Source organism: Astyanax mexicanus, chromosome 25 (genome assembly GCF_023375975.1).
Source record: "Astyanax mexicanus isolate ESR-SI-001 chromosome 25, AstMex3_surface, whole genome shotgun sequence".
In the NCBI taxonomy this organism is placed as follows: Eukaryota; Metazoa; Chordata; class Actinopteri; order Characiformes; family Acestrorhamphidae; genus Astyanax; species Astyanax mexicanus.
Window position 1 is genome coordinate 22,644,047 of NC_064432.1, and position 24,143 is coordinate 22,668,189.

General features: G+C 35.4%; 2 protein-coding genes across 2 annotated transcripts; one reads left to right on the forward strand and one right to left on the reverse strand.

Moving 5' to 3' along the window:
* Positions 1-1,091: 1,091 nt before the first annotated feature.
* glb1 (galactosidase, beta 1) lies at positions 1,092-15,794 on the reverse strand. Its single transcript, XM_049472185.1, has 16 exons — positions 15,685-15,794; positions 13,945-14,117; positions 12,575-12,725; positions 11,863-11,923; positions 11,642-11,736; positions 11,263-11,443; positions 10,300-10,358; positions 8,856-8,977; positions 8,676-8,716; positions 8,468-8,580; positions 5,965-6,039; positions 5,776-5,865; positions 4,618-4,731; positions 4,175-4,306; positions 3,088-3,342; positions 1,092-2,777 (listed from the first exon to the last, which is right to left on the reverse strand). The coding sequence occupies exons 1-16, from the start codon at positions 15,739-15,741 to the stop codon at positions 2,523-2,525; spliced, it is 1,974 nt and encodes a 657-aa protein (XP_049328142.1). The 5' UTR covers positions 15,742-15,794; the 3' UTR covers positions 1,092-2,522.
* Positions 15,795-16,801: 1,007 nt separating this feature from the next.
* ccdc86 (coiled-coil domain containing 86) lies at positions 16,802-22,911 on the forward strand. The gene is made up of 4 exons (XM_022668287.2): positions 16,802-17,267; positions 18,629-18,758; positions 20,730-20,804; positions 22,554-22,911. Exons 1-4 carry the CDS (start codon positions 16,942-16,944, stop codon positions 22,677-22,679), a joined length of 657 nt encoding a protein of 218 aa, XP_022524008.1. The 5' UTR covers positions 16,802-16,941; the 3' UTR covers positions 22,680-22,911.
* The last annotated feature ends 1,232 nt before the right edge of the window (positions 22,912-24,143 follow it).

Genomic DNA, 24,143 nt, shown 5'->3' on the forward strand with positions numbered 1-24,143 from the left:
GACCTGATCTTAATATTAAATATTTCTTTCTCTTTACAATCAAACAAAGCCTCTATGCAAGAGAATTACACACACATAACTTTTATCGTAGTTATTTTTAAACTTTTTAAACTTTTTTTTAAGAAAAGTATGTTTTAATTAATATAATTCACTACAATGTAATAAACTGAAACAATTCACATACAATACCAAGACAAAAGTGTGGACACACCTTCTCCTTCAATGTCTTTATTGTTTTCTTTTTCCCTACATTGTAAATTAATACTAAAGTAATCCAGAACTATAAAGGAACACAAACTGAACCATGTAGTAACTTAAAATAAGCGTTTTTCTTAAATTTTACTTTCATTTTTTTTTTTTTATAAAATCTTCAATTGAGTTGAGTAGTTGTCATCATAATATGGATTAAAACTGATGCTCTCAAACACATTAAGAGGCAAAAAAAAAATAAAGTAATGAACTCTTGACGAGTTCAGCACAGCTGTTAACTGAAAGCCTGAATTCCAGGTAGGGCTGGGAGGTTAATGGAACTAATTTGACTAAAGGAATTACTGTTTTAATGATATTTTTAAATGGGATAATCAAGATTATAGCTCTTTACATACAGAAGCTGCAGAGTGAATCTAAGTAGATAGGCTTATGCTTCTGTGAATTTTATGATTATTTTACACTTTTCCTTAAGTGAAATACAAGAAATGAAATGAAAAAGTATCTATACAAATTAGTCTATATAAATTACTTTATTTTTGTTGCTACAAAAAAATTGGAAAATTCGAATTAAGATGTAATTTAAAGTATGAGAAACCAATTCCAATAGGCACTGTAAGATGTTTATTTAAAATAAATAGTTTATTCTAAAATGGATTTAGTTTTAGGACCAAACATGACTTAATCTTAAAACGTAAATATAGAACCCTGTATTTCACACAGCAGGACTTATAACTGAAGTAATATTTGTCCCTTTTTTTGGTTATTCTGGGCTGAGAAATATCCCACTAGTTACAGTACTGTAGATTATTATTATTATTATTATTATTATTATTATTATTATTATCAAACTTTGTTACTTAGACGCTGTAGTAAAAGGAAACTTCAGGCCTGAAATGAATTCTTTAATTTGTTGCTATAAAATAAAACACAGTTTTAATCAGATGCAATAGAACATAAAAGGCAGATTTGAACATCTGGCATATAAAACAGCACATTATTGCACATGTTTCTCAGCAGAGGAGTGCAAAAAAATCTCAATTCCAGTTCATCCCAAAGTCAAGCTTTTATAAAAACACACCTTGTTTAACAAAAGACTCCACCGGTTTCTGTAGCCATTACAGCAGTGTTTAAATAAAACACTGACATGCCACATGTCATGGGACAATAGTACTGATAGCATTGCATACTGATGATAAAATTTGACCTCAGTGGACAGCTTGGGGATGCACAAAACTGTATAAGTGTATAAGTGTTGAGGTTGTATCCTGTGAGTGAGGCTGAACACTGCAAATAGCAATGTGGAGAAAGACTGTGACTAGTGGCATCTGTGTAGAATTGTGCCATGACTTTTGGCATGTCAGTGTAGAACAATCTACCGAAGGATACAAAGGCTTTACCAGGTATAGAGAGCCTCTCTGAATTCCGCTTTGATTTATTTAAAGGCTCTGTGAACATAAGCAGTGAGTCATTCATCCTGTAAAAAAATCAGAGATAAGCAGGAGTTCCCTTTGTGTAAACTTTCATCATTTCATCATTCGTTACCCAGATAAAAACACATAATCTCAGTGAGGTAGCTTAACACGTGATTTCAGTGTAAATGAGATGGACATTAAAAAATGTTACATTGTGATAAAATTCTTCATTAAAGGCACCGTTTTGCATTCCTGTTCAAATATACTGTATTCCAGTATATGTATATATATATTAATCATATGGAGCTCAAAAGCTGACATTAGCATCTGAATCTACATTTTGTTTACTTTAATTAAATTTAATAGACTTAAATATTTAATGGCATAATTCAAATTTTTTTTTTTTTTCAAACGTGTGAGAAACTTGTGAAAAAAGAAGATATTTCCAAAAATCAGTTTCATAAATGTTTAGATTCAAACTTTTCTACTCTTTTTTTTCACCATTGGCCTAAATGCATATTTCTTGTCTTGAATCAAATGTTTCAGTTTATGGATATTAGTTTTTTTAAATCTATAAACTGTAAATTATTTCAGCATGTATTTTTTTAACAGCAGATTTTAATACAAAAAAAGGTTGTAAAAATTCTAATTCATAATTTTCTTTCCATAAAACATCATTAAAATACAGATTAAAATACAGATTAAAATACTTGTGTCAGCTTTTAAGCTCTATATTATCATGCAGTGATGTCCGAACCCAGCGTCTGATCCTGAATCAGACTTTCAGAGCAGTAAACTGTGCAGACAGCAGAATCTCACGCTCCTAAATCACACGGCTCAGCTGGCGGAGTGGATTATTAGAATTGTACAGTCATTTCTCATTAAGAATGATTGAGAGTGTTATAAAAGCCCCTGTAGGTTCAGTGGATCTCTGATGAAGGGCGTGGTGAATCTGGTGGTGGCGTTGATGTTGGGAGTGTTGGTGAACTCCACCGCGCAGGGTCCTGAGGAGCAGGGCGACGCCTCCAGCTCCAGGACGGTGATGTTGTTGGGAGCGCTGGTGCTGAGCAGATACCCCGGGACGAACAGGGTGATCTGGGGGCCGCGGGAGGGCCAGTACCGGCCCAGGTTAAACCCGTTAATCCACACCTGACCCTGTAATAGTGCAGCAATAAACAAACAGTTAAAATTACATCACAATGTTTACATATACACTATGGGTAAAAAGCTGCTTTTTTATTTTATTTTACTTCTTATTAGTGACTGAGACTTAGTCCAGTTTTAAGCTGAGCTAAAGCTAAGCGTTTCCATGTGGGTCAGCCAGACGCCTTCCTGTAGCAGTTTTCTCCAGTTTTAAGAGTTTTTTTTAGACTCTCTGGCTACATCTTTAATTTCTCTAAAGAAAAGACTTCTCTGTGTTTGTGTCTTTTTCTAGAAAAAAAAGATTAAAGATTAAATATCTTGCCTTTCTCCAGTCTGGGAACTGGATGTAGGTGTCCTGGGGGAGATCAGGGATGTCGTCGGGAATGCTGAAGGATCCGGCGTAGAAGGCTGGAGGTGAGAGTTTAGTGGGTGGAGTTTTGGGGGTGGTGGTTTTAGGGGGGCGGAGAGAGACAGTATCCAATAGGAGACCACCCTTCACTGCCTCGTCTATACTCAGACTGTACACCGTCCAGTTGGCCAGTACACTCGCTCCCAGAGTCAGGTTATACACCAGCCCCTGTACACAGAGAGAGAGAGAGAGAGAGACACGTTAACGTCATTACAAATATTTATTAAAAAAGGTGTCCAATAACAATCTTTTTTACATATATCTCAACAATGTGAATATCTTATCTATCTTAAATGTACTATTACACTTTAATTTACATTTCTCAACGATTTTGACATATTTATATATCTTTAGTTGCATTTTCATAATGTAAATGGCTCAAAATCAATATAATATGCCTTTTGTGTTAAATAATATTAGTTTAAAGTTCATAAAATACTGTTTTTTTAATATTGTTTTTTCAATATTTACTTTGAATTATTTATTACATAATTACACATATAGAGAAATAATGTTAACCTTTACTTTAAATAACATTTTTTTTTCATTTTATATAGTTTTCTTTAATGCGTGTGTGTGTGTGTGAGTTCTCTCATGTCCACAGTGCTCCACAGTGGTTTAATTTCTTTAGTACTTCAGTAAATCATTAGTTTAATTATTCCCTTATTATTATATTTGTACAGAAATATCGAGCTTTAATTTAAATATGTCAGAGAATTCTATGTCCTCATCTGGTCATCTTGGTATTATTGTTTTATTGTTACAATTGTTTTATTTATTCAGTGATTTAAATGTGTAAGCAATATAGTGGTTTATCAATACTGTATTTATGTGTCACAACAAAAAATATTTGTCATTTTTCTATACTAAATTATGTTTAGTAAAGGGTATTTTAGTGTAAATAAGTGAACTGACAGCCGGCATCCTCGTAGCAGTACTCCTCCAGCCCACTAGGGGGCGATAGTAAGGCTTTTCTCCCAGCACTGAAGCTTAAACTCACCTTAAAGTCGTTGATGTCTTTCCCGAAGTTGACCCTTCCCAAGTTCTCCACCAGTATGTCCAGTCTGCTGCCAGCTTTACCAGTTATATTAATGGTGATGGCCTTGTCCCTCTCCAGGATCCCAGCGACGACCTGAGCGAGAGGACACAATCTGATATAACCCCAATAATCAGCAGTAACATCAGCACAGTACACATCTCTAATCCAGCGCTGTTCCATCTATATCTCTTCATTTATTTAAAGGGGATTAAAGAGCAATTCTGCTCTACAGAACCTCCTTCCTCCTTATATAACCCTTATGTAACCCTTTACAGCCGTTCATAAACACATCATACCTCTCTCAGCAGGTCACAGCAGGTCTCAGTGCTGTTATTACATCAGCGCTAATAAATAAACGAGAAGAGTAACGGTGAAAGAGATGATTCAGTAATAAAGCAGCGTACCCCGTCCACAGAGACATAGGCCCGGTCACGCACTCCGTTCAGGGGGGAGGACAGAGGGGTGGGGTTTATACAGTCCACTGGAAGGACGGTCTGATACTGCATGAAGCCAAAAGCCTGAAAAAAAAAAGGTTCAGAACATAACTGATACTGTTTTTATATTTATGACTTATATATATATTAATATATATAAAGATCCATCAACCAATCATTCAACCATTATTTTTATTTTAATAGGATTGAGTCTTATTTTTATAAAGTCAATCATTTACAACAAACAGGACTGAAAGGAATAAATATAGAAAATATATTATTGATATGATATAATAAACACATAACAAGGTTATAGAAGATTAATAGGGTACAAAATGATCAAAATATGATTTAATTAGTAAAAGAAACAATAAAATAAACAGAAAATCCAAAGGGAAATAAATCAAATCGTTAAAAATAATAATAATTAAATTACCCATAAACAAGTCAAAGTAAAGCTTTAAACAGCCAAACAAAATAATAAAATAAAAATAAAATAAAATCAAATAAGAAAATTTAAATAAGACTAAATGAACTAAAATAGCTGAAATAATGATAATAAGAGTAATAAAATAATTGAATAATATAAAAAAACTAAAGTAAATAATGTATAATGTCTTTTAATAGTTATAACTTTTATGTTTTTTTTTGTGCTTTTTAGTGCTATATACAAGTAAATGGTCATAAAAGGAAAACACTTAAGATTAATAAAAAAAAGAAAAAAAGTTGAAAGTAATTGAAACAATAAAATACACTTAAATAAAGAATAATAAGCCAACATAAAATATGCAAAAATGCAAAAAATAAAATAATAAAAATAATCAGGTCTTATCTAAAGTATGATTATAAGCAACTAATTTAAATCAACTAAAACACCTGAAACAATACTACTAAGAATAAAAAAATAATAATAAAAAATACTTAATCATAAAAAAGGTTAAAAGGTTCTATTATACCATGAACATTTACCTGTTTATTTGAAACTGTTTAACCAAGTACAGAACTGTTCATACATGAAGGTGTTTCTTTGACTTGACTCTGTTCTATATCCACCCCATCTACTCCATATTTAAAGGTGGCCCACATACAATTCACACTGAAGTGTGTGTAAATGTGAATGTGTTTTACCTGCTTCATGTCTGTGAAGGTGAGTGGATAAGTGCTTTTAACTGGTCCAGAAAAAGACAGGATATCCAGAGACTCCGCCACTGTCCTCAACTGTAAACACACACACATAAATTATATAGGGATTTTAGTTTTAAAATCCCCTTTAAACAGAAGTTAACACCATGGTATGGAGTAAATGTGAATATTTACCTTTTTCATGGGGACTTGTCCGTATGCATATTTAGGTGTAGATGGTGGCACCATTCCATCTGGTATTTTCCTGTACTGTTTAAAGCACAGATCACAGCACACATTGTCATTTACTGATATACACACACTTTATTGGCTTGTACAGTAGGCATCAGGCATGATTGTGCATCACTTTAGCCTCCTCTCTTCTTACCCTGATGCTCCATCACTCTGTAACAGAGTAAATCTGGACTCATCAGACCTTCACATGATCTTCTTCTATTACTCCAGAGTCAAATCTTTAAGATCCCTAGCAAATTAAAGCTGTCTTTGTGGGTTTTTCTCACTGATGAGGCTACACAGCTGTTTAGTCCCAATCTTTTGAGTTATCTTCACATTGTTTGTGTGGAAAAGCTCTTACTTTCACTATTAAACATGTTCCTAAGTTCTAGTGTTGTTTTTCTACCAGTTGATTTGATCAAACATTTTTCCCCACCACATTCCTTCCAGTAACTATTATCCAATGGGAGGCTCTTAATGATTTTCTTAGTTAAATCTAGGTGGTGACTTATATTTGTCCAGGCAGTGTATAATTATATACAGCTCTGGAAAAAAAATACGAGACCACTTTAAAATGATGAGTTTCTTTGATTTTACCAAATTGAAAACCTCTGGAATATAATCAAGAAGAAGATGGATGATCACAAGCCATCAAACCACCAAACTGAACTGCTTTAAATTTTACACCAGGAGTAAAGCAGCATAAAGCTATCCAAAAGCAGTGTGTAAGACTGGTGGAGGAGAACATGATGCCAAGATGCATGAAAAAACTGTGATTAAAAAACAGGGTTATTCCACCAAATATTGATTTTTGAACTCCTAAAACTTTATGAATATGAATTTGTTTTCTTTGCATTATTTGAGGTCTGAAAGCTCTGCATCTATTTTTTGTCATTTTCTGCAAATAAATATTATATATGCAAATTGTTGGCAAAGCAGAAGCAGCTCTCTAGCAGTACCCACAGGCTCTGAAGCTCTGGTCTGAATAAATGATCAAGCTCTCTATTGTATTGTAATTTAATGACTGTGTGACCATGAGTGCATTTACATAAACAACAATAGCACAGTCATTATCAGATTCATAATCAGTTGTTATCTGTTTATTAAAGGTCATGTAGAGAGTACAGTCTGATTTCTCAGGTCAGATTACGGTCATTAACACTTTAGTGCTCTGCTGAACTTTTGGTAGTGACTGTATCTTATTATATATCTTATTACTGACCTGATCTTAACCTGATTGTTCTGTCTTTACCTATCGGCAGAGATATTATGGGATAATAAAATCTATAAAAGGTCACTGTATCTTTCAGTAGAATGCCTATTAAATTCTTATCCATTAATTACTCCACACATGTGGGTTGATTTTTTTAGAATTTCTGTGCTGAACTCGTCAAGAGTTAATTACTTAATTTCTTGTCTCTTAATAAAGTGTTTGAGAGCATCAGTTATAAAGTAGTGAAGCATAAGCATATGTATAGTTAGATATGTGAGTATGTGTATATATGTATGTTTGTTTATTTTATGTTTATTTTATTTTATTATTATTATTTTTTTTGTTTGTTTGTTTTTTGTTTAGTTTTTTTTTTTCTTTTCTTTTTCTTCTTCTTGTACCCCCCTCCTGTACCTCACACTCCGATCCTTCCAACCCTGAACTCCCACAACTATATCCACACAAAATATATATATATATATAAACAAAAAAAAAAAAAAATAATAATAATAATAAAAAATAAAATAAATAAATAAATAAATAAAAATAAAGTATTAATTGTCCTCCGAAGAGGGGGGGTGGTGGTTGGGCCAAAAAAAAAATAAAAAATGAAGTAGTGAAGAGGTAGAGTTACAGGTATACAGTGAATAGCTTTATTTGAACAATGTTTTAATCCAGATTATGGCTAAAACTAAGAAAAAAAAAATAATAAAAAAATAAGAAATGAAGGTCAGTCAATCCTGAATATTACACGTTCAGCTTTGAAAGTACCCTTGACTGCAGTCATCTCAAAGACCAGACCAAACCGCTATAATGATGAAACTGGCTCTTATCAGGAGAACGCCAGGAAAGGAGGAGCAATAGTTTCCTCTGTTGTACAGAATAAGTTAATCAGAGTTACCAGCCTCGGAAACCGCAAGTTAACAGAACCCCAGATAAGAGAATCTAAATGTGTTCTGGTTTGTTTAACACTTTTAAGTTACTACATGATTTCTTATGTGTTCCTTCACAGTCTGGAAGACTTAGGTATTCATTTACAATATAGGAAAAAAAAATAAAAACACTTAATGGGAAGGTGTGTCCAAACTTTTAAATTTAAGTTACTGTATAGTTTTAAAAAGCAAACACACTCTAATAGTTTTTATTTTTAAATATTCATATATTCTATAGTTTTTTTCCTGATGTAAAAAGGGCTATAAGTGCACTCTTACTCTTACTCTGGTAGCCGATAAGAACCTGTGTGTAGAGATGTACCTTTTTAATGACGTCACGTATGGCGAAGTATTTCTGAGTGAGGTCTCCAGCCTCGGTTAAGGGGGCGTCATAGTCATAGCTGGTGGGCTGAGGAGCGTACGGTGTGTTGGCCCCTACCATCCAAAAGGCATCAATTAGGATACAGTGACTTTTTTACTTTAATTTGTCAGAATTTCATCCATTAATTCAGGTACTGTGTATGACTCACCGTTCCAGTAACCAAAATTGGTTCCACCAATAAACATGTACCTGTAGAAAAGGGAGGAGGGATTCACTGAATATAATAATAATAATAATTATAATATGGAGAAGCTGAATAAAGAAAGTTTATATATAACCCTGATGGTACATATTTACAATCATTAAAACAGTTTAAATGTTTACTCACAGGTTGACATTGGCACCCACTTCCAGAATCTCGTTGAGGGATTTAACCAAGATCGCTGTGGAGACTACAGCATGAGGCTCACCCCAATGATCCAGCCACCCAGTGTAGAACTCCGAATTCACCTGGAGGAAAAAAAAAAAAAAACGACACGAAACAATAAATAATAAGAGTCAAAAAGGCTTAAATTTCAGAGTTAAAGTTCATAGCTATATCAAATATGCAATAATGGCTAACCACAAATGACATTACTGATCTAAACTACTTACACTTACATACAGGCACTATAAAGAATACCCAGTGAGTGGGATTTAAACCCACAACCTTTTGGTTTCTTATAAAGTAGGGGTATAAGAGAATATTGTAGGTCGTTTAAAAAAAAAAAAACTTTATCAATTTTCAAAATCCAGTATCCCAGGCTTTATGTATTAGTTTACATGTAAAGATTGGTGTCAGAAGTGGTTTATTTTGTGTTTAGACCCTGCTCACTTCTAATTTGACTATTTATAGGTATATGTTTGAGTAAAATGATCATTCTTGTTTAATTTTATAAACTACTGACAATATTTTCCCAAAATTGTAAATAAAAATATTGAGATATTCAGAAATCAATATTTGGTGGAACAACCCTGTATTTCACAGCTTTCATGTGTCTTGGCATGCTCTTCACCAGTCTTACACGCTGCTTTTGGGCGTAGATTCAAGCAGTTCAGCTTCCTCTTGACCACATTGCAGAGGTTTTCAATTTTGTACAGAGTAAAAGCCTAATATATATTGTATGGCCAAGTTCTTGCAAATTCTTAGTCCTACTATACAGCTTACCTATAATAAATGCTTAAATTTGGAATTCTTTATTAATTAGATTTTGTGAGGCTTTGTTTGTAAGTAACTAGTTTAAAACAGAGTTTAAATCTTTGAGATTTATCATAATATTACTATAAACTGTAGCTTTCTATTGTGTTTTTTATTGTTGATGTCTTTTTTTTTTAATATTTTTCCCATATATAGTTATTAGTAAAAATAATAAGTTCATTTACAGTTAAGTTTCAACTGGTTAAATCTTTATATGATATATTTCTATTGCTATTCATGTTTTACTTGCAGAAATTTGTAGTTCATTGAACAGTTCTTGAAGCAGAATTGAATTTCTTTATTTGTTCATGTACCACTATTAAATTAACTTCAATTAATTGCAGTTTTATTTATTTATAGCACTTTTCACAACAGATAATAAAAGACAGGTCTGAGACAATGAGTCTCTTAGAGTGAGGAGAAAAATCACTGAGAGAAACCAAGATATCCCCTCTGGTCAACAGCAGATAGCACAGCGAAGACTCTAAGCTTCAGACTCATCTGATAATGATAACTAAGTGCATCTATGTGTATTTATTAACCTGTAATAAGCCTATAAATGAACAGCACTGTATGTAATGTTGGAGATTCTCACCAGGGGTCCGTGAGGCTCTGCATGTCTCTGGGCTTCAAAGGCAGCGGTCACATTTCCACCTGTTTAAAGAGAGCAGAAGCCCAGCATTAGATATTCCCTTTCCAAAACTCTGCACATGACTTCATTCAATCAGACACCACTCAGTCTGGAAAGAGTGAGCAGCATTTTATCAGAGTGGAACAAATGCTTATGAATCACAGTGAGGGAGTCATTTCTGTATTTCAGTGTTCATCCTTTTCCCAGCAGCTCTGCTTAATATTTTCCATATATTTCACACATTTTGTAGGTTTGTGTGACAGTTGACTTGAAAAACGAAGCAGCTGATTATTACAGGATTCATATTGTTAGAATTGGACAATACATCCAAAAAATATATATTACAATACATTTCTTTAATATTGGTCAATGTAATTACAATATTGACATGAAGATTATAAAAGCTACAGAAAAAATACTTTGGGCCCCTATCGTACACCCTGTGTATGGCACGTCACGATGCTCATTGCTATCTTACACCCCGCCAACAGTCTATTTTCATGCCTTCCACAGCTCTGGAAAACATGAAGAGGCCACTTCAGTTTCTGGATCAGTTTCTGTTTTTGACTTTGCTATTTATAGGTTTATGTTTAAGTAAAATGAACATTGTTGTTTTATTCTATAAACTACAGACAACATTTCTCCCAAATTCCAATTAAAAATCTTGATCATTTAGAGCATTTATTTACAGAAAATGAGAAATGGCTGAAATAACAAAAAAGATGCAGAACTTTCAGATCTCAAATAATGCAAAGAAAACAAGTACATATTCATCAAGTTTTAAGAGTTCAGACATTTGGAGGAATAACCCTGTTTTTACATGAAAACCCACAGTTTTCATGCATTTTAGGATGTTCTCCTCCATCAGTCTTACACACTGCTTTTGGATTACGTTATGCCTTCAGTGGACTGCTTCTCTCTACTCACCCGCCCCGAAGTCCACTGTAGCATAAGCTCCCTGTATGGATCCACACTTCAGGTAACTCACACGTGCTCCATCTGTGGTGAACAGCACCACTTCATCACCCAGGTAAGATCGGTACAGCCTGATGAGATGCCGCAGGTAATCAAAATCACACGCAAAGTAGCTCCCATATTCGTTTTCCACCTGTTTGTCAACAACAACATACACTTAATTAGCAGATTCCATACATGTACACACAGAGTGCAGTTTTACTGCTGCTGTAGTCTTTCACACTGTTTTCATGTAAAGCCTGGGAAACAGTGGAGGTGGGGATTATAAAACGTATTTAACTGTGTTAAAAGTAAGTGTAAATGTAAGAACAAGACCCTGCAGAGTGCTCACCTGCACTGTAATGATGGGTCCTCCGTTCTGGTACAGGTAAGGCTTTATCATAGGCAATAATTTCCCCATCCATTTATCCACAGCCGCAATATAAGCTACAGCAGAACAAGGTCATACAGAATAAAGCTCAGGCATGATCATCATAAACCACCACCCTGAAGTGTAGCAGCGGGATTAATTAGTAACTGTAATATAACTCTTATTACTGTCTTGATGATTACCTGGATCAGAAGAGCGGAGGACGATGTCCTTCTTCTTCAACAACCAGGTAGGAAGCCCACCCTGGATTAACCAAGAGATAAATATGGGTTAAGAAGAATCTGATTAAAATAATAGTCACGTTTTATATAAATTCTGCTAATAATTGTGTAATTACACCAAAAATATAAATATTTATACCCCTTTATACCCCTCTAACCCACACCTGGCATTAGGCATGAAACAAATAGGTTCATGTTAATTTATCTGCTCCAGAGAGTCCTATTCTACTGGCAATATTTCTCTACAGGGACTAGACAAGCTGTGTGAAGTAGATGCCATATGTCACGGGACAGGAATTACTATACACACTATAGCACTGAACTGACCTGAGGAATATAGTGTATATTTAGTATGTTTGGAGCTCCCCGCATTAAATGTAATTTCTCTGTTTTTATATGGACAATTCTAGCCAGATACAGCCGGTCACAATCATTACCACCCTCTGCACTGCACTGCTGTCCACTGAGGGTGGTAATAATTTTTTAGTCGTCTATATATAAGGAAAGTTAGATGCTTATTCAGCTTTAAAAATGGAATGTCCAATCCACCTAGCCTTATAACACCTCACAACTTATATAGGTGTTTATCACATCAGTATAGGAGACAAAAATGTGATTAAAGACCGGATTAAAATGACTCCAGTATTAAACACTATGAACACATCCTACTTACCATGTCCCACTCTGCACAGATGTACGGGCCAGGTCGCAGGATGACCACCAGGCCGAGGTCCTGACACAGCTGCAGGAAGTGCTCCAGGTCCCGGTCTCCTGAAAAGTCGTAGCTGCCGGGAGTCGGCTCGTGAAAGTTCCAGGGTATGTACCTGCAGACGGAGAGGAAAAAAAGTGAAGAGACCCAAAGGCCAATTCAGACATTTTTAGGGCTCTGTCACTCCTAATCTGCTAACATATTCTGTCAATGCTAATCTGCTAACATATGCAATTTATCTAAAAATTTTAAAGCGTTTTTTTTTTTTTTTTCATGTAAATTAATCAAGTGACAAAGTTTACTGAGTCTGGTGCCGCATTAGCAGTTTAATTAACAATTAACATAAGTGATTAGCATCACTAATATAAATAGAATTTAATTTCACCCAATCTAAAGCTGATTATTTTTTATTTACTCGTTATTAAAAGCTTATTCTAAAGAAGAAAAAATTGTGTATCACAAATCACAATTTTTTAATCAATTGAACTACTATTTTGTACATTCAGTCTGGTTAGTTTTGGCCAGTTTCAAACTGCAGTTTAGCGACTAAGTGGACAAAAAAAACGTTGCTACATTCTAGGGGTGGGCAATATTATATCGTATACAATATATCATGACACAGAAATATTGTGATATTAAAAATCCATATCGTGATAATAGAGATGTTCTGTCTTAAAAGTAGTCTATTATTTACTGTGAAGCTTTAGGTGTATTTATTGTATAATTGTTTTAGTTTGCAGTTTATATGCATGCACTTAATATTCTGCAATATTTTTTGCTGCATTATATTATTTTATGCTATATTCTTTATTTTGCCACATTATGATTATGCTGTTATACTCTTATACTATATTCCTGAAATTAATGAATTATTTTTCTGTTTTCCTATATCGCCAAGTATATCGTTATCCCAAAAATACCGTGAAATATCGTGATATTATTTTAGAGCCATATCGCCCACCCCTACTACATTCTGTTGTCTTCTCCTACATGGGTGGGGTCTCCCTATACTTGACGATGATTGGCTTGCAGAACATTTTCTTTAGGGTCTGTGTTTGTATGTATCCATCATCCATCAATCTGCTGCATCTAAAGGGGGGTTGGATTTAGGCACAGAACTGGTTCTTTTTCTTCTTCTATTGTTCATGAAGTGATGATAGCGTGCTGAAATCTGAAATTTGTCTTAAAATCCAAATAATCCAAACAAGCATTAGTCAGTAGATCCAGGCTGAGCCGAAATCTTTTGATCTAATCTGAAATGTCTGAAGATCTGGACCAAACACAGACAAGCTAAACGTACCCTGCCCTTTCTTCATCAGATATATTAGACCTACGTCTGGATGGCATTGAGTCCAGCCATGTACATCTTCAGCAGCCGGTCCTTCCAGTACACCCGGGGGATCCTGCTGTAGTGGATGCTGCCGGAAATGTAGCGGAAGCGCTCGCCATCCTTCAGGAAGCTGTTCCTTTTGTAGTCCACAGAGAAACTCGGAGCAGCTGAGAAAACCTAGTGAATAGAAATCAAAATAAACGTTAAATTAAACCAGACATGACTGCTTTTAATGCTTTACAACATACCCTTTTAACCTTTTTGGCATTTAGCTGATGCTCTTATCCAGAGCGACTTACAAGGTTATTCCTATTACAGTGTTTGGAGTCTAGCCAAAGGACTCTTATTGGTGTAGCACAGCATGGGAATTGAACCACAGTTTCCCTCATGATTTGGTAGCGACTCACCAATCACACACTGCAAGTATTAAATGTGTGTAACTGCATGTGTATTTGTACTGAACCCTCACTGTAAGGAAGTCACCATATACACCACTTCAGATTCACTTAAGGTTTATTATATTGTCTCCATATATAGCTCTAAATGTCTGTAATTCTAGATCAACCATGTTTCCGTCAAAGGCAATTTTCACTAAAATTGTTCACCCTGTCATTGTCTACCCTTTTGTGCAGCTTTTTGTGCATGACAGGAAATAAAAAAGTGGAAATAAAAAGTGATTAAGCTAGAAAACATGATTTTTGTGTAGTCTGAAGACAAAATAATTAGAAATCTTATATTTTTCTGATAAATATTACCATATTTGTTAGGGATGCACCGGTCTGGGAATTCTGGGCCGATATGATCACCAATATAACATGTATTAATCTGCAGATTCTGATGTTTATATACAGTACCAATCAAACGTTTAAGGCTAACTAAGTAGCACATTTATCTTTAAGAAGAAATCTGCACAATCTTGGTATTTTAATCTCGGTGTCTTCATGAGGGAGAGTCACTTGGAATAATATCTCAGCGTCTTGAAAGAAGGAGTTTCTGGAGGTGCTGAACAATAATTACTGCTTTTCCTTAATGCTGTGCTTCAAATCATTTTTACTGTTTGTTTTTTACTGTTTACCACATAATATGTGTCAGAGACTGGACACCCCAGTATAACTTTAGAAAGAAATGTAACAATTATTTGCCTATTTGTAACATATTTTAGGTTAAACCTTTTTATAAGTGTGTTAAAAGAAAAAAAAAGCTTATTATTACAGTTAGTTTGATAACTTTGATAACATTTAAGACTCTCCCAAGTATCTTAAAAACAAAAGAACGTAACTTTGAATGACTTAATGTGATTAATCACTTTTAAATCACAGCATCAGTGTTTTATTCTCTCTCTCAGGTGAACAGATAAAATGCTCCTGCTGAAAACTGCTGTCAGGTGATTCAGATCGTCACTATGTAATATGTCTTGAGGTGTGACAGGTCACAAGACAGTAAACATGACAGAGACAGCCTGGATCTGTGTCTGGGGAAAACATTATGACAATTATTCAGATTTTTCTGATCTGTCAGATTAATGCAGCATTAGATAGATATCAGGTTAGATGAGTATTAGAGTATTTATGTTTATTGATAAGGGTTTTATTAAATGTACAGTAGGTTTAAGAGCTCAGCCCTCTCTCTGTGTGCTGTGTTTGTGTTCATTGAGAATGAGGAAGAAGTAAAATAAATAAATAAATGAATAATAACAGATAAATATCTGTAGATCTGAGAGTATAAACTGAGTGTAAACACTTACAGTAGCCGGAATCAGCGCCAGCAGGAGAACAGCGGCTGCAGCTCCTCTGAACTCCATGCTTTCTGATCGGATCCCGGACTGAAGCGACTCCGCTGCTGAAGAACCGAGGCGGTAAACTAGGAACTCCGTCACGTGACGCTGCTCCGCTCCGCCGGGGCGCGAGGGGGCGGCCGCGCGCTCTGCAGCAGGCTTCCCACGCATGGTGTCCGATTCGGTTCAGTGAACCGACTCACTCGAGCGGAGTGATTCAGTGAATTGTTTTTTCCTTTTTTCCACTCACGTTTTAATTGAATGAAATACAAAGTGCAGCACAAAATACAAACAACCAAAAAAAAAATAAAATAAAAATGTATGTTTGGATGGACAAACAAACAAAAACACAAATACATTTTAAAGTTAAAAATGTCTTTTTATTTTTTTTTTTCAGATATTTACTCAAAAGAATAATGACTAACGTGACTTAAAAGGAACAGGTTTAAAATGAACAAATTCGTATATTTAAAATGGGAAAAATGTAGAAAAAGTTCAATTACATAATAGTTAATGTAATAAATATAAAGGGTCACACAGCAAAACATAGACATTACAAAAGGAGAATACATTATTTTTTTATGGACGCATGCAAACTGTTTCGTCTTTTTTTTAGGGTTAATTTGCTTAAATTAATTACTGCACTAATAAACAAATTATAAGAATGGAAGATATGACTAGAATTTGTTCCTAAAAAAAATAATTGCTGTAATTAAAATAATTGCTCACTGTCTCACATTTAAATGTTTCTTAGGACCCTTTAATTAGAACTCACTTATGCTGGATGGGACTTAGAGACCCTCCCAAGTTGGACGTGGCTTATATCACAAGGTTGCTGTGGTATCAGTGATTGTTGTTAAGGTGTTGCTAGGGTATGGGTGGTGTTTGCTAAGGTGTTGCTAAATGGTTGTTAAATGGTTGTTAATGGTGGTTAGTATGACATTAGTGTAGCCTGCTACGAGTCAAAACAAATTAAAATTTTTAATTGTAAAAAATATTAATACAACTTATGACAGTTAAAACTGGATTCGATTCAGTCTAGTTTGTGAACCGACTGATTCGTTTAAAAAATAACCGACTCAATTGAACGACTCTCCAAGGATTCACTCAGCACTAGTCAACACACGGGAGCGCACGTGGGTTCCTGCTCAGCTGTAATTCGCGTTTTTTGCTGCTAAAATCGACCGAAAGTAACAGAATAAACCGGAACAGGTAAGGAACAGGATCATGTCGACTCGCAGGAGAAGCACGCGAGCTGCTGTGAGCAGAAAGAGGGCAGAGGAGAAGCAGGAGGAGACTGTGGAGGAAGCTCCAGAACCGGAACCGGAGAACATGGACCGGACCTCGGTACCAGCAGAGGAGAACCCGGTAACAGAGGCCTTAACTTCAGACAGCAGCCTGGAGAAAGAGAACCAGGTACATACTGTGGACCCTAACCCTGCTAAACGCAGCAAAACCACTGCGCATGCGCAGACAGGTGAGCGTGCAGGTAGGACTATACCGCTTGGCAAACCAAAATCTGGAAGAGTGTGGAAGGATCGCAGCAAACAGAGGTGAGGAACACCAGGAACTCAGAGAACTCAGACACGTGGAGCCTGTACAGGTATCACACCTGGGGACCACATGTAGATGCCCACCAGGGTCAATACGATGGGGCCAGGATGAGCTAAACATGGGGACAGTTGGGTTGCCAGAAAACTTAGAAACCCACTCAGAGCCCATTGAACACTATTAGAACTCACTTAGCCCACCTTTAACCCCTTTGAGCCATGCTCGACCATCTTAGATTGGAACTACCCAAATTATGGGTAGTTTAGTAATTATGGTCAAGTATGGTTACCTGGGTTCATTAGGACATGTTCCCTAATCTAATAGTCCATCAGAACCAAACCATATCAACTGTGGGGGCTCTAAACAGTCTAGAAAATCACATTAAAGTATCTGTACTACAGTCAGAAAAGGATTTTCTCTGTAGAATTGCAGTGGAACCTTTTATGTCCCTATGCCATATAAAACTTTAGTCCTAAGACTTATTCAGTCTTAGGTGGCCCCTTACCCACATTCAGCTTTAAGCTGCTAAACCACCTCCAACTTGGTGTTTGTACTCCCTATCCAGCATAAAGGATGTAAGCCACATCCAACTTGGTGAGGGCCTCAAAACAAATTCAATTTTGGGTAGGGCCTTAAGCCAAATCTAACTTTGGGAAGGGCCCTAAATCAGATTCAACTTTAGAAAGGGCTCTAAGCTAAGTCCAACTTTGGAGGAAGCCCTAATCGAAATCCAACTTTGGGAAGAGCCCTAAGTTGAGGAGGCCTTAATCATCATCCAGGCACTCGGTGCTAGGCCTGTTACAAATATTACATTATCGACTAATCGTACAATAAATGGACATGATCTCAATAATATTTAATAATAGTGATATGTTTGTTTGTGTTCATTTGTATGTTTGTTCACATATATAGCAGTGAAGAGTGTAGATTGCAGGACGTAAAGAAAAAAACAATATATTTCCCAGTCCTTAATTAATTACACATTTTAAAAGGGTATAATGGTTTTGCAGTGCTATTATATTATCTTTATATTATCTTAAAATGACCATATTCTTTATTGCTTTATTGCAATTTCTGGGGTGATATATTATTCACAAACAAATGTTATTATGACAGGCCTACTGGGTGCATAACCATTAAGGTGTTAGTTTTAGAGTGCCACACTCAAATGTAAATGCGAAAAACTCTAGTCTGCAGTAAACATGCTATAGTTTATGAGTAAGACGTGTGAGCTATATTACAGCATTCTTGAAGTTCTGCATTCTAGTAGTGTGGCCATTGTATTGATAGATCTAGAGTTTTACTTGAAGCTAGGCCCTGAGCTGATTTGATGCTAATTCATCACTCCTTTTGTCTTTGGTAGATTCTCAGCTCTTTTGAGAGATAAACCCCTGCGTAGCTCCTGGCAGAAGAAGATGGACGCCAAGAGGGAAAAGGAGCTGGTGAAGAAATACCATCAGCAGATTAAAGATCAGAAGGCCCAAGAGAAGCAGGTTTGTTTTGGATTCACAATATCTGTGCGTTTTAATAAATGTACCTAGAACTGTAGACCCAGGTAGTCTGTTCAGGCACTGCATAAAGATTTAAATGGAGGTTATAAAGGTAGCCTGTGTAAAGCCATTTCTCCATTTGTCAAGTTGCTTTTTTCATATGTTAAGAACTCTGCTTTCAATAGCTTCTGCCACCATTGAACTCCCTTTAAATGCAGAGACCATGTTCCACTTCTGAAAAAGACAGAATAAGGTTTAATCTACAGTTACAGTAGATAAAGGAATCACCAGTGTGATCTGTTGCACCTATTCTGCTGTATGATGCACATACATGCAAAGGGTAGTCAGATTTCTGCACAACACCAGTTCTTTTTCTTTTTCCATTGTTTAATGGATGACGATAACCAATAACCTCAACTTCCTGGAATTGTTATAAAAAATCCGAACCATATAAAAAGTCTTTTATCGCTGCAAATGAACCAGATCATGGTTTAATTGATAGGGGCATCTCTTTTGGATAGACCTAATTTTGGGACATTGTTTCCGGACCATGATTCTGTGCATCTTTCACACCAGCTATTTTGGCTCATATCACACAAGGAAGGTCTGAAAACAACTTAAGTTATTTCTCATCATTTATTTTATTTTATTTTGTTTTTACATGAAATAAACACCATTAATAGGCTCAATCTATGTTGTGAAAACCATCCAAAAGTGCTACTAAATATCAAAAGCACATTTGACCTGTGAACACCAAGTTTAGTATAAATAGAATAAATCAATTTCTTACTGTATAATATATTTTATAATATATAATATATAACATTTCCTGATCTTGGTTTATCAGCATGTCGTGGCTGAGGTGCCCCATAAGATGGAGCCAAAGGCTCAGCCTGGAGCTCCTCTCTCTGTGTTGGTAGATGCTTTACTGAGCAGGGGATTTTTTTTATTTAACAATAAAATTACTGCAGGGTTATTCCAGTGCTGTAATCCAGCAGGTGATTTTCCCCACTGAAACACAGATAGTAAATATGACACTCAGGTAATCAGTAGAATCAGGTGAGGATAAGCTGGGAATTCACCCAGCTCTGCTGGCCTCAGGTGAACCACTTATAACATGAAAACCCCTCTGATCAGGAATCACCTCCACTAGATGTTTCCTGTAGATGCAAATAAAATAAACAATGAAGAAAAAAGAAACTGATAACCTTCTATATGTACAGTAAACACTACATGCTAAAAGTCAGGGAACAGGAAACGGTGTCCCATGACTTTTGCCACATGTTAAGAAAGCTAAAGAACAATGCACTGATCTGTGTGGATATGTGTGGGCGGGGTCTCCTGCATTGAAGGTGGATGTGATTTATGTCAGTCACTTGTCCAGTGTGGATGGATATTTTTAATAAATCAAATCATATAAAAATACAGTTGCAAGAAATTTATTTTTTTGGAATTAACTGTATTTATGCTCTTTTTACTAATAAATTCTGGTCTGATCACATGATCATGCGAGTCAAGTCATGATTATGGTCTAGTAGAATCAAATTAAATAAACTGTAAATTGCAATGTTCACATATTTTATTAATTGAGTAAACCTGCACACAGTGCAGGCTAGAAAAAGTAAGTGAACTTTAAGTAAGTGAAATTTAGTTACATATATTATTTCCCCTTAGTCTCCTCATCTAAGTGTGTTGCAGATTTGCATCTTACTTGCAGCAACAATACATACTCAGTATACACTGACATGGCAAAAGTCATGGAACAGTAACTTGTTTTGTCTTCCATTACTTTAGCAGTGTTCCATCGCAGCTATAGACCTGTAGCTATAGACTGACCTGTGTGTGCATTAATTCACTAGGCTGATAATTGTTTTTAAATTAGGCAAAAACACACATTTTAAACGTGAAACATTTGAATCGTATCAAACTGTATAAGGAAGCTTACTGATGGATTGTTGTATCTGTTCTTTGCAGGAGAAGAGGAAGAGGCGAGAGGAGAATCTGAAGAGACGTGAGGAGAACGAGAGGAAAGCAGAGATTGTACAAGTGGTAAGAAACACACATAACATACTTACAGTACCCAACCAGTTGATCTCCTGTGTTTACACTGATCAGCCATAACATTATTACCACTTCTACAGACTCTGTACATGTTTTTTAATACTCAAAACCCACAGGAGAGAAAACCACCACAGATCAGCTATTATTATTATTATTATTATTATTATTATTATTTGGGTGGTGGGTTGTTATCATTCTCAGTACTGCAGTGATTAGCACTGATTAGCATGCTGGTGGTGTATGAGGTGTTAGTAGAGTGTGTTGTGCTGATGGTACAGTGAGTGGATCAGATACAGCAGCAGTGCTGCTGGAGTTTTTAAACACTGTGTTTAATCTCTCAGTGTCCTCCACTCTCTAGTACACACTCCTACCCACAGCTGAAACACCCTGTAAATAAAGTTAAGTCACAGACAGAGGCTCTGAATCTGCTAATGCACAGTGTGTGATGGTCATCCTCTAGTGACCATTAGTGAATGCTGCCCACCTGGAGTGTTTTCAGTCCAACAGTTCAAGTGAGCTGTTTAAAAACTCCAGCGGCACTGCTGCTGTATCTAATCCACTCACTGTACCATCAGCACAACACACACTAACAGCTGATCTGTGGTGCTTTAAGTGGTTTAAGAGGGATTACGCCTAGTAAAAGTGAAAGTCCAAAGGTCTGGACAGAAAAAAAGCTTGATGTGAAAGCACCCTTACAGTCATTGTTTATGAATAATTTAAGCATTTCTGACTCTGAACCACATGTGAGATTTACAAGAACAGTTCTGACTGTAACGAGAAGTCACATGATCAGTTATCAAATCAAACTGCATGCAGCATTATGATAAACACACAGAAAACACACACACACACACACACACTGCACAGAACACCTTCAGTTTCCCTTTCTGCATTTTACTCAGACTAATAAATAACACTTATAGAAGGCTCTTAAATAATGAAATACATACAAAATAAAGCTACAGGGTCTGATTTGGATGTTTATACAATATATGCACTTTATTCAGTACTACTTTTAGTTCACATTCTTGCTTTTAGCCTACTTTATTTCAGCTGTTTGTAGGGATAGACAGTGTGGCAGCTATGAATATTGCAATATATTTCTTAAAAGCTAAATATTTGCATTTATAACAGAGTATTTAACTGAATCTGTTTGGCCAAAAATGGAAACAATGAGCTGATTTATTTAAAAATACACCACTGTGGAAATGTGACACAAATATTAAAAAAACAGCCAAATGTTTCATTTAGTTCGGTTTTGCCTAGCATGAAAAATATAAATTCCATAATAAAATCTGCCAAGCACACCCACAACAGATGTGTGTACTTACTAAAGGAGGGTGAAATGGTCCTAAAATAATATCATGATATTTAGGGAATTTTGGCAACAATACTTTTAGCAATATGAAAAATGTTTTTTATTATTATTATTATTTTAATAATACTACTGCACAAAATAAATTGTAAAAAAAAAAGTTTTATTTTGTGTTAGAATTACACACATTAATCACAAAACATCTATATTAAAATTGTACAACATATACACAACATATACAACACAAAAAACATACCATTGTATTAAAATGCTTAATATGTATAATAAAAATAATAATAATATCTGCTCTGTGGTGTTTTTTTCCTCATGTGGGGTGATATGGCTCTAAAATAATATCGTAATATTTCTCTGTTGTATAAATCTCTGCATGTGTCTTCATTCTCTTTTCTCTTCTGTCTCAGATTCGTAACACAGCGAAGCTGAAGAGGATGAAGAAGAAGCAGCTGAGGAAGATCGAGAAGAGGGACACGCTGTCCGTGCTGCAGAAGACGCCCCCTGCTGTAAAGAAGGGAGGGAAAGGAGAATAGGATGTAAATAATGGACCGATGATCGCTGGATCCACACAGACTCTGATTCAGTTTCTGGATTAAATAAAGGAATCTGCAGCTGATCCGTGATGCTGTAGGATGGTTACATTATAGAGATGCACCGACATTAACTGAATAAAATGAATTATTTAGTTAAACCAAATACCAAAAGCTTTTTTTAAACAGGTTTTAATGTGAGCAGTGTGGATCTGCCATTGCTGCTGCTGCTGCTTAAAAAAAGGACTGATGTTAGAGGAAACTCTGCATTAAAATATAAAATAAATTCATTCTTCAGTATAAAACTGTACTGTTGGAAAGGTGATGTACTACAATATATATTTTTTTAATCAAATGTTTAGAAAAATAAACTATTATAGTATAAAGCGCACCATTGTATGCAACAAAAAAAAATGGTTAAAGAAAAGTCTGTTTAGTACTGTTTATCCAATCAGAACAGTGGGATTTGAGGAGCAGATCTAACAGGAAATTTGGTTCTAAATGATCCAGAGTCTATCAGCAGGTCCAATCAGTTCTATGTTTTGAGAATCAATACAGTATTACAAAACAAAATATTGAGAGGGGTCCTGGTAAGGGGTCTTGAGAGTGATGCTATACTGCGTATATAACTGTGTGAACTCTTATTGAATCTTATGAGAGCAAGTGCAGTTCAAAAATACGATGAAAATGAACTATAACCACCGTTTTTATTGAACAGAGCTTTTATTTTACTAAGATCAACTTTTTATTTGATTATATTTCATCAAGACTGAGGCCCAAACCTTCCACACTGGCATGTCTTGTATGGATCATATAAAAAATATTCGACAAAATGAGCAATGAAACAAATTTCATGTGACCAGTGTTGGTCTGCCACTGCTGCCTAAAAACTCTGCAGTATGACTTAAAAATACAGTCAGTGTTCGGTAGAAATCAGGAGTTCTAAACAGTGGCTGTGTAACAATTAAATGTAACAAAGAAAACTTGTATAAACTTGTATTAATTAGGGGTTGTTACCCTATAATACGCTTTACTATGTATGTGACTTAAATTCTTGAAGTCCAAATTTTCAAACAATGAATAACACATTACTTTATCAAAATGAACTTTTATGGGATCATATGTACTCGCCTGTCTCCCCCAGATGCCAGCGCCTCTTAATGAACCATAGGAACAGTACCACACACATCGATTACTCAAATAAAATAATCTTTTTTTTTCCCTTTTTTTTGTTTTAACATTTAGACTTGACAATTATTCCGTGCATCCCTATTACTATTACTAAAATGCATGATCCGATGCAGGCAATTTGTCGGTTCTGACTAAAACAGGCTAAAATTGTGTCGTTTGACCTGGGCTTGTTACAGATGCAGTGAAGTACTATAGAGAATTGTCTTGTGATTTATCAAGTATTGCAGAATCACACTATCGTAAGGTCATCATTATCGTTGGCAGTGTATTGTGATA

What these genes read in the sequence shown, in the direction of transcription:
- glb1 (XM_049472185.1), bottom strand. Translation starts at nt 15,741, where the DNA reads ATGGAGTTCAGAGGAGCTGCAGCCGCTGTTCTCCTGCTGGCGCTGATT. An exon ending in CCTATGTCTCTGTGGACGGG is followed by an intron (nt 4,307 to 4,617) that starts GTACGCTGCTTT and finishes CCTCTCGCTCAG; the next exon opens with GTCGTCGCTGGGATCCTGGA. An exon ending in AGTTCCCAGACTGGAGAAAG is followed by an intron (nt 2,778 to 3,087) that starts GCAAGATATTTA and finishes GCACTATTACAG; the next exon opens with GGTCAGGTGTGGATTAACGG.
- ccdc86 (XM_022668287.2), top strand. Translation starts at nt 16,942, where the DNA reads ATGTCGACTCGCAGGAGAAGCACGCGAGCTGCTGTGAGCAGAAAGAGG. An exon ending in AGAAGGCCCAAGAGAAGCAG is followed by an intron (nt 18,759 to 20,729) that starts GTTTGTTTTGGA and finishes TGTTCTTTGCAG; the next exon opens with GAGAAGAGGAAGAGGCGAGA. An exon ending in AAGCAGAGATTGTACAAGTG is followed by an intron (nt 20,805 to 22,553) that starts GTAAGAAACACA and finishes CTTCTGTCTCAG; the next exon opens with ATTCGTAACACAGCGAAGCT.